Raw genomic sequence first — 9,336 nt, 5'->3', positions numbered from 1 at the left:
TTGAATTTGGACCAGAGATGTGCGCAAATGGCACTCAAACTAGGTTCCAGTCCCGTGATCTTTGAGTAATCACCGAATTTCATACCCAGACTTGAAAGAAGGTGGAAAGTTTAATCAGGCACATCTCTATCCTACTTGCAAGCAAGGACAACAAAAGAACCATTGCCCAATGATACGAAGGTCAATAAAGATCGATAGGTATAGAGCAATATTAAATAAAAAGGAGAAATGAGCAATTAGGCAAGTCAGTACACTGCGTCAATCTTATGATTTCAAAATCTGCGTTCCCGCAATTCATTTTTTAATGCAGCTCGCAGGCCAAAGTCCTCAAGTACGTCAACGGAACCCGAAGGTTCGCAAACTCGTCGATCTCACCAGGAAGTTCTTTGCTATTGCTTGTAACCACGAGGAGCCTTTTGGATTTACTATTAAAGAGGTCTGCGATAAGCTGGCTATTGAAAGTAGACGGCTCTACGATCTGATAAACGTTCTAGAGGCGCTCGGTATTATCATCAAGCAGCAAGGGCCCCACTATGAATTTATCGGTCTCGCCTTTGTAGACCAAGCAGTCCAGGCCTTTGTAAGCCGGGCGGCGTCAAGTAGCTCTACCAGCCTCAATGCAAACACTCGCTTTAAGCTTCATGAACTGTCCATATGGTTTATGAGCCACATAATTAAGGCGGCCCCAGGAAACGTCTCTCTGGCATCCATTGAAAGCACCCTCGGATTGAAGTCGAGTCAGGTGCGTCGACTGTATGACATTACCAACATATTAGAAGGTATGCACCTTATTACCATTATTAACCAGCGTGGGTCAAAGCCTAGCTACTCCTGGAATAACGAGAGCCTATCTACAGTATGTCGAGGCATCATCACAAAGGCTGACCAGATGGGGCTAGGCACATCTCTCTCTGAGAAATCCTTCAAAGATGTACATGCGTCTAGAAGTGGGCATTCTCTGCATAATGTTGACCCAGATTGCTATCCGCCTCGCAAGCGGAAACGAGCTTTTTATAGGGACCCCAGAAACGATTGCTCCAGCACTAGCAGCAGATCAGAGTCGTGTTCTGCGTCCAGTGACTCTGCGCTGCTTAGCTGTGACTCTGCAGAGGTTGGTCTTGCAAGTCCGGTCACTGATAGATTGCAGCCCACGGAAACTGTGTCTCAATCTTCAGTAAGTGATAGTGTCTCTCCTCGAGAGGGCCCAGGCACAATGCACATCGTTACCTTGTCTTCTCCGTCTAAGGCAGTGCTAGTCTCTGACCATGGGTATTGGGGAATAAGCCACGACACCCCTCAGACAAGGCGATTCTTCAGCAGTCTTCTTAAGCTATCACAGGAAAAGGAGAACAAACTCCCGCCTCTCGCCGTGCCTTCTAGCACGACTCCCACCCCCTCCATCACCCCGTGCGGAACTGTGCTGCCATTTTGCAAGGGATGCGTGGATCAAACACCGCATTTACAGAAGCTCTACACTGATATCCGCGAAAGCAGTGTAAGTACAGAGCTCACACCCCTAGAGATTACTTTAGATCCGTGTGCCCTGGAGGCACACGCAAACGGAGCACACTAGCAACAAAGAATGGATGAGGAAAGCATACCTCAGAAACTAAATACAACTGGCTGCATGAGTAAACCTTGACATACCAGAACACGCTATACATCGATAATGCTACACGCAGCAGCAAACGATTGGTCGGAGCAGCGCAGACATGAAAATAGAAATAAGGAAGAAGAGCTCAAGCACGTGAAACAGAGCAATCGTCACTCCGGTCCAGAAGGAAAAGGGTTCGGACAAGTCCATAGCGTTGATCTTAAAGAGAGCAAAGATGAGCCAAATGTTGATGCAGTATCTGACGACAGTGACCATTGTCCTGATTACATTCAAAATCATTATGTTGTAACTACTGGACTCACGACGTAGACGGTGCCAGAAGCTGATCAGGAGCATAGGTCCCTCGAGAAAGAAGAAGGCCGTCATGGTCGCCAGAGCCGATTTAAACTGAAACGTGTTTGGCAAAAGGTAGATTCGAGAACACCCTATGGCTCCGCAAATGGCTAGCACCAAGTACAGGATTCCGTGTACAAGGTTGTTGACAGCCATTTGGCGAAGATAGCGAGGCTCTGTGCGAATCTTGTGCTCCATAAATTGTCAGATTTTTTTATTTATGTGCGATCCATCTGTTGAGGGTATCCTTCAGACGTCGGGCACAGAAGACGTGCGATCCATCTTACACCACCAGGATTTGTGCATGACCCCTGAGGACAGAATTAAGCTGCTATGGCAAGCTTTCTGTGTTGCTGCCTCTCCAAAGCAGGGGACGGTCATCTGGCATCGTACCAGATGCATATCTATTGTGCTACTGGAAGAGCTACTGCTGACTAGGTATGGACCTGATCAACTAGGAATAAGCTGCGGCCGCACTTTGCTACTTCAGGACGCCGATTTAGAAGCCTTTACTTGTCTCTTACAATACGCGTTTCAATATCAGAATAGCTCGGCTGTTAGGGCTGTTGTTTGCTGGGGGCTGTCTACATTACCAATTTACATGCACAAATCTCTGTGGGAAACCATACTGGCACATCTACCACAGATCTGTCTCACTTGCCCGCTACTGTTGGTTTGGTACTGGCTTCTACACTGCTTTGAGTACAGCAAGACAATAGGTAGCCTATTTCTAAGGCGCCTTGACTCGCTAGCGGACTCGGGTGGGATAGATGCGGTTGATTACTACCTACTTAAATCTCTCACATACACAGCTCTGCTTGCGAACCAGCCAAGCTTTCCCTTCAACAACTATATTCACATTGTTAATTTATCAAAGGAGGCGCTGTTTCAATCCGATGGTGAGTTTATTTTACAGATTGTTAGCAAGCCAGTAATAACTACACTCATGCGCTATCCAGACGGACCGTTTCGCTATCTCGCATTTCTAAATAAGTTTGAATACATCAAAAGGTCCACTAATCCTTGTCCCTTACTTTCTCATGGTTTGACCAGTACTGGGAGTTCTGCGGATGATGACCCGCTTAAGCATGCAGTCAACCATCCTTTAGTACCCTCGATACTTGCATTGATTCGTCAAGTAGTTGAACTATACACCGATCCGTATTCGTTATCGACATCAGATAGCATAGAGGCTGCATTGCAGGAAGCCGCTTTTTCTCCTGAACACATCGGCTCAGCTCTTGTGGCCTTGAAGGCTATGGATTTATTATCATCCAACTACAACATCTCTAGCTTAACTGTTAATAATAAATTTTGGATCAATCCCCTCTGTAGACCTTTATGGAAAGCTTTGGACGAGGTCCATCGGTATCACAGCCTTATCAAGCTACTTGTCAGCTTAATGAACCAAAAAATGGAGTGGAAGCGTCTCAAACCGTGGCTGGATCTCTTTGCTTCTGTCGCTGGTGGCTTATTGTTCGATCAATCACAAGCACAAAAGAGCAATTGCAACGCTTCATACAGAGCAGTTAACCTCATAGATATGTTAGGTGCTTTTCACCCTGCTCTTCCTATAGCTAGCTTAGTGTGTGCAACCTCACAAGTATCCACGGAAAGCACTGCTCCACTGGTGGCAGGGCTTCAGACACTGATCTCCTGTGGTTGGATTTCTGTGTTTCTAAAGGAGGAGGCCTTTTCGCGCAGTTCTGGGTCAGCGCTAGATGCTGCTGATGAGCGCAGATTTGTGACTGACACTCTGTGCTCCCTTCTGCTCCCTGTGTTGAGGCACCCAATGTTCTATATGGGGCCCGAAATGCAGCTATTTGATAGCCTCATGGTTCAAAGACTTCTGAAAACACTCATTCTTCAAGTGCAATGGAGTGGAGCAAATAAGCACGTGACTGAACTCATCAAAGTAGCTATTATCAACGAGTGGCTGACAGATAGTCAATGGAAGGACATTACTGCTCATGCGTATCAGGTGCTGCGGGCAGGGACAAACCTTTGGTCACTAAAGAGCGTACCCATTCTGGAAAGCATGATGCAGGTTGGCCTATTCATATCGGATATTCGTCCTAGCAAAAGGAAAGAGATCATAAACGACCTACTTGATCAGATAGCTCTGTGGTATAGAGAGCTTCAGCCCGGCGAAACAAATGCAGCTACATTCATAGCCACAGCAATAAAGACGTGTCTTGCAAAGATAGAGTCTAGCGAAGAAAAGGCTGATATGTGTCTCCGCATCCTATGCCGTGTTAAAGAGTTAAACGACGTCGCGCTTGCAGTAATAGACGTCATTCTCAGCTTAGAAAAGGTTGTAACTGCATCGACACGTGATAGATTGGCACTAGCATTGGAAAAGTACAGGATCTAGAGATACTTAGCGTGTGTAAGAATAGCTAGTCGTGAGAGGTGAGTGGCTTCAGTGCAGCCCCGGTGTATCTTGTGCGCCATTGTAACATATTCATGCTCTAGAGTTTTAATTAGCTTGGAGACAAGATTCAGCATCCGAGTCGACGCGTATGAAAGAAGTAGCGTTAAGGCTTTATGCAAGTATGCCAGAAGCGCAGTAATAAATGCAAATGTGGAGTCAGATGAAGTAGCAATGGTCCGGATGCTCTCCCTCCTCTTTGTTATGTTGAATATGTATGTTGTGATGCTCTCTGCGACCATCTCGGCAATTCCATCGCATGAATTAGTGAGGCATAGTTGAAGAATGCACAGTTTTTCACCAATAGGTACACATGCAAGTGCATCTGTCAGCTCCTGTCGAAGGTGTGCTGCAAATTCTTGAAGAACTATATGCATAGAACTCTTATGCTCTTCCATGGTTAAGTTGAAGAAATCCGGTGAGACAGACAACAGCTTGTTCCATAAGGAGTCTCCTTTCTCATATGCACTACAAAATTCAAGAGCACTATAAATGTACACGACAAATGGTTTAGAGAGGGAATATAATGACTGACACCTTATAACTAGGTCTTTAACTCCTGCGTCCATGATGCTCTTCATAGGAATGTCAACAGAAGGATTTTTCTTCAACGCTGAACTAGGTCGTTTACCGATCAATAAATCTACACTGTTAGGAGGATAACGAGAGATATAATCGTCAAGTTCGGTTGTAGCGTGCTTATGATCAAGTGGATTAAACTCAGCAATTGCGAGAGCAGCGACAAAGCCTTCAGAAGGGTCGTCAATCTCGTGGTCAACCTTCATATTGGAACAAGGATTGCAGACATGTGAATCTCGCAGTAATTGATCATACACCTCCCTATATCCTACTATGATAGAGTTGAGAAAATTCTTCTCTGAAGATGCAGAGGCGCTGCTAAGCGTGGAAAGCTTTGCAGCGTAATTACTCAGGCTATTCCCGTTGACACAGATCTGCAATGACCCTGATTCTGCACACAATGATGAGATCAGGGGCTTAATTGATCTGCAAATGCTACTATTAAGTGTAGTACCACTTGAAAAAGATTGCAACTTAAAGATACATGGGAGCATAACCCCGTGACACTTGTTCATCAAAGAAAGAATATTTGTCAGTATCACTGGCTTGAGATACAACAACACTATGACCGTTGAATAGCAGGCGGTGAGACCTTGCTCAATATAGTTGCACACAGTGTTGAGCCAGGGAAGAATGCTCTCCCTGGCTTGCTTGGACAATTTTTCAGGATCAAGGTTAGCCAGTGCTGACGCTACAGAAGAGAGCACATCCGCTGCGGGAGACCCCTGCCAAGATGTCAGAGATACCATAGAGTAGCTATGAAACGAACGCGTCTTCATCTTGGATGACCACGGGAAAGGCGGAGAAGTGGTGAATAGCACACTATCTGTTGTTGCAAGCTTAGGAATAAGGGCCTTTACCCGATAAAGATACTCTGTGAAGTGCTTGAGCATGAACCCTTCCACGTCATAATACCTATCGACAGTTCTGGTTATGAGCTGGTGTATCTTAATTATCCGCAAGTCTGCAGTGTCGGTAAATATGTCCGATGCCAACAGGTACTCTCTGCTGACTATGGAGTTTAGATACTGTGCAAGACTTTTTGAGAGCAGCTGCTTGAGGTTCAGTTTTATTATGTGTCTCACGAGCTCGAGGGCTGCTGTGTGAAAGCTTACACTGTTTAATGGATCGACAAAAAGGGACGACTCGCTCTCCAGTGGCAATAAGTACTCATTTGCCATCTGAGTCAGCTCTTGTATAGAGCTCTTTTGGTCGGCGACGCTGCTGAAGGCCTTTGTGACGAGATCGTTAGCCTCCTTCATGGAGCTGCAGCGTGCAAATATAGCATCGGCGGTGTGCTGTAAAGACGCAGAGAAGGCAGTTAGAGACTTCTCGCATGCACACAGATGGGTGAATGATTCAATGCTCTTGCTTATCTGGGACAGGGGGACCATGGGAACAGGAGGTAAAGCCTTCGCCTCTGGTAGATTTTAATTTTTACGAACTTCTGTAGAGTATTTCAACCCTAAGAATTGAATTAGTAGATGTACTTCGTACATATAATTGGGATTGGTGGTTGATCCCGAGGGGTTACGGAGTTCCTTTACAAGCATCGCGTAATATGCTTGAATGGATAGTTCAAGCTTCAATTTGTCAGTAAGTTCCAGGGTATCCCAAAGATTGCTTGAGCACAGTATATGTAGAAATATTAAAAACTGCGTCTGTTGCATTGAGGATTGGGGGTCCGACAATAGAACGATATCCATGCACTTGAGTGGATCCTTTATGACTAGGTCAATCTTCGCGGCTATCAGCTGCAGTATTTGATTATATAATCCTTGATTGCGCTGCTTTGTAGAAAAGATAGCCATACGAAAGGTTGTGTAAAAGACCGCCTTGCCGTCATCGCTCGCCCAGAGTAAGACGTCCAATATCGCAGACAAAGCTTTTACAGAATCATAACCGCACTCCTCCAAAGAAACTATAGCTGCGGGCAGAAGGTAAGTGAGTGCAGAGTAAACCTGGAAGCTATAATCTGCAAGTGACCGGAGTTGAACAAGTAAGCTCAGTATGCAGCACTCTGTCTTGATAATCTCCCGTAAAATAGATGCACTGGAATTTCCAAACACAAGAGGGGGACTGTCGGCAGTGTCGAAGTGTCTAAGTACACCCTTACCAAGATAGCAAACTCTTGCCATGAGCACCTGCACAGCATCGCTACTTAGTAATGAAAAGTCTCGTAAGTAGTCTGTGATTTGGTGACTCACAGTGCCTGAGGACAACAAACAATCTTTGAAGAAACCAGGAAGCTTCTGCAAGTCAATGAGCAAGTCGTCACGGAAAAAGTACACCGTGCCTTGTTGTAGATCGATCGTCTGCTCACTGTGCATCGCTGATAGCGGAGACATAGCATAGTAGTTATTCACAGTCCTGGTCAGGGCTCTGCGGCTAGCAACGATTAATGTATCTAATTCTTGGGATGATGTCTCATCATCTGACAAGTTATTGTCCTGCAATATCTGCGCCAATTTGCAGAGATTCCGACTGCTCTGGATTAGCTCCAAATTTACCATTTAAATCCATATACAAGGAATCCGCGTGGGGAGAGTTCTGTCAGTGCAGGGAGGATGCCTGCGCAGAGCTGCAGCGAGAATCTCTCGGCTAACTCTATCAGCCCTGCAAGCCGGTCCATTAGAATAAATGTTTCAAAGACATGGCCGCTGACTTTGCGTGCGAGATAGTGTGCCTGCATTGCCCACCTATATAATGTTGCATACTCTATTGCGTTTCGTGCCGTTTTCTGGTGCTCTGCGTCTGTTGAGCTGTCTCCAGCAGCAGTTGAACAAGATGCATGCTCCAGCCTAGCGCTCCTTTGCAGATCCAGCACTATGGCTTTAGCAAGGCTGGCGTTGTCTCCACAGAGAAGCTCTTTCAGATCTTTGTCTAGAGTCCGCTTGACAGAAGTGGGAGACTGCTGTCGTCTTGCCAGTTCCACAGTGGCGCGGGCCCAATACGATTGTATGGTTTCTATTACCTCTGGCCAAGTGAACACACTATCAGACGCAGCATAGGTGAGAAATTCCCTCGGAATAGTGTCGGCATGATACTCTCGAAACATCTCCTTGACTTTCGTTGCAGAGAAAAAACCGTTGATAAGAGCAGATCCTTGGTCACTGATAGGGAATGTATCCTTTGTGAGATGCCCATAGCAACAAGGGATAGTAAAGGCAGATGTGACGTCCTTCTGCATTAACATCCTCAGCGCAATAACAGAGAGAGGACCACATGCATGCAGACCAATGGCTGAGTACTGCCGACCTGTGTCAGCGGGGCTCAGACAGGGGATTGGTGGAGTTATCACAGGACTTGTAGTGAGTGATAGATTGGGGAGCTGCGCTCCTTGAATCACACTGCCACGTATGTGAGCATTGCTCTTAACTCTATGGACTCTACCAGACAACTCTTGAATTGGCACGCTCACTGCTTCAATCCTTGCTCCTGAGGTACTGTCATCCACATATAGTAGCGCCACCCGCAACATACTCAGTGATACAGAGACAGTTGTACTTCTAGTGGTTTGTACTGCTTCGTTCGGCTTCACCCCTGCAATGTATCGACACAGTCCTTCGGCATGTTTTAGGCTGCCCTCAATTGCTATCATCCTTCTGTCTAATTCGATGGCTTTATACACACTGTAATAGCCACGTCCAGCACCAAAGTCTAGTTCTGTCAGTTCCGTACTAGGGAACTGCACAGAGCAGCCTTCACGCCACTTGATCAATGCAGTTTTGATATCTTGGTAAAACGATATCTTAGAAAGAATATACGTCCGTGCATCTCGCATTTTACTGCTGCTAAGGGCTGTTTCCTGCTCTGTTTGCACCTTCTTAATGAGCTCTTCACGGCATATTAAGACATCGACAATAGTGCTGAGAAAGAAGACCTCCAATGCTTTCTTCTGTGCACAGTTGAATAGCAGAGCATTAGACAGAGAAATGTGTCTTATGTACCTAATTATAGACTCGCATTGATCCGCAGACAATGGATTGAAGTGAGCACGGGATAGAGACAGATCTCTAGCAAGTTGAAGGAACTCTAGAAGAGAAGCACTGATGCCGGTACCGGCTTGCTTTAACTTTTCCAATTGAACTAACGTTAAATCCTTCAATTCAATCGCTCCAAGAAATAGGGCTGGAGTGCTATGTAAAAATGCCATATCACCCTCCCACTCTGGTGGGAACAAATGATGCTGCTTTCCACCGTAGATTTCTGTGCAGAAGGCTAGTGAGATTGCATAATAGCGTTCCAAAAATAAATGCATTTTCTTCAAATAGGTCTTGTAAATTTCCTTGAACCTGTTCACATGTAGGTAGGTAACCTCGTCTCCAAAGCATCGTGGAAGCAAGGTTGCAATACACGATGATACAGGCATTTTATT

The 9,336-nt window shown here is 45.7% G+C and overlaps 6 protein-coding genes across 6 annotated transcripts; 2 read left to right on the top strand and 4 right to left on the bottom strand.

Moving 5' to 3' along the window:
• Positions 1–304: 304 nt before the first annotated feature.
• Positions 305–1,573, top strand: GL50803_0023756 (E2F/DP family winged-helix DNA-binding domain-containing protein; the record flags this gene model as incomplete). Its single annotated transcript, XM_001705535.1, has 1 exon — positions 305–1,573. The coding sequence occupies one exon, from the start codon at positions 305–307 to the stop codon at positions 1,571–1,573; it is 1,269 nt and encodes a 422-aa protein (XP_001705587.1).
• Positions 1,574–1,672: 99 nt separating this feature from the next.
• GL50803_005277 (uncharacterized protein) lies at positions 1,673–2,146 on the bottom strand (the record flags this gene model as incomplete). The annotated part of the gene is made up of 1 exon (XM_001705533.1): positions 1,673–2,146. The coding sequence occupies one exon, from the start codon at positions 2,144–2,146 to the stop codon at positions 1,673–1,675; it is 474 nt and encodes a 157-aa protein (XP_001705585.1).
• Positions 2,147–2,168: 22 nt separating this feature from the next.
• On the top strand, positions 2,169–4,322 carry GL50803_0013882 (uncharacterized protein; the record flags this gene model as incomplete). The annotated part of the gene is made up of 1 exon (XM_038045735.1): positions 2,169–4,322. The coding sequence occupies one exon, from the start codon at positions 2,169–2,171 to the stop codon at positions 4,320–4,322; it is 2,154 nt and encodes a 717-aa protein (XP_037902027.1).
• GL50803_005274 (uncharacterized protein) lies at positions 4,319–6,352 on the bottom strand (the record flags this gene model as incomplete). The annotated part of the gene is made up of 1 exon (XM_001705531.1): positions 4,319–6,352. The coding sequence occupies one exon, from the start codon at positions 6,350–6,352 to the stop codon at positions 4,319–4,321; it is 2,034 nt and encodes a 677-aa protein (XP_001705583.1).
• A 36-nt stretch (positions 6,353–6,388) lies between these two features.
• GL50803_005273 (uncharacterized protein) lies at positions 6,389–7,471 on the bottom strand (the record flags this gene model as incomplete). Its single annotated transcript, XM_038046162.1, has 1 exon — positions 6,389–7,471. One exon carries the CDS (start codon positions 7,469–7,471, stop codon positions 6,389–6,391), a length of 1,083 nt encoding a protein of 360 aa, XP_037902026.1.
• Positions 7,465–9,330, bottom strand: GL50803_005272 (Methyltransferase domain-containing protein; the record flags this gene model as incomplete). Its single annotated transcript, XM_038046161.1, has 1 exon — positions 7,465–9,330. The coding sequence occupies one exon, from the start codon at positions 9,328–9,330 to the stop codon at positions 7,465–7,467; it is 1,866 nt and encodes a 621-aa protein (XP_037902025.1).
• Positions 9,331–9,336: the final 6 nt, after the last annotated feature.

This window comes from Giardia intestinalis, chromosome 4 (assembly GCF_000002435.2).
Source record: "Giardia intestinalis strain WB C6 chromosome 4, whole genome shotgun sequence".
Classification (NCBI taxonomy): domain Eukaryota; phylum Fornicata; order Diplomonadida; family Hexamitidae; genus Giardia; species Giardia duodenalis.
The sequence above is the reverse complement of the archived record's forward strand: the minus strand, read 5'-3'. Positions and strand labels throughout refer to the sequence as shown.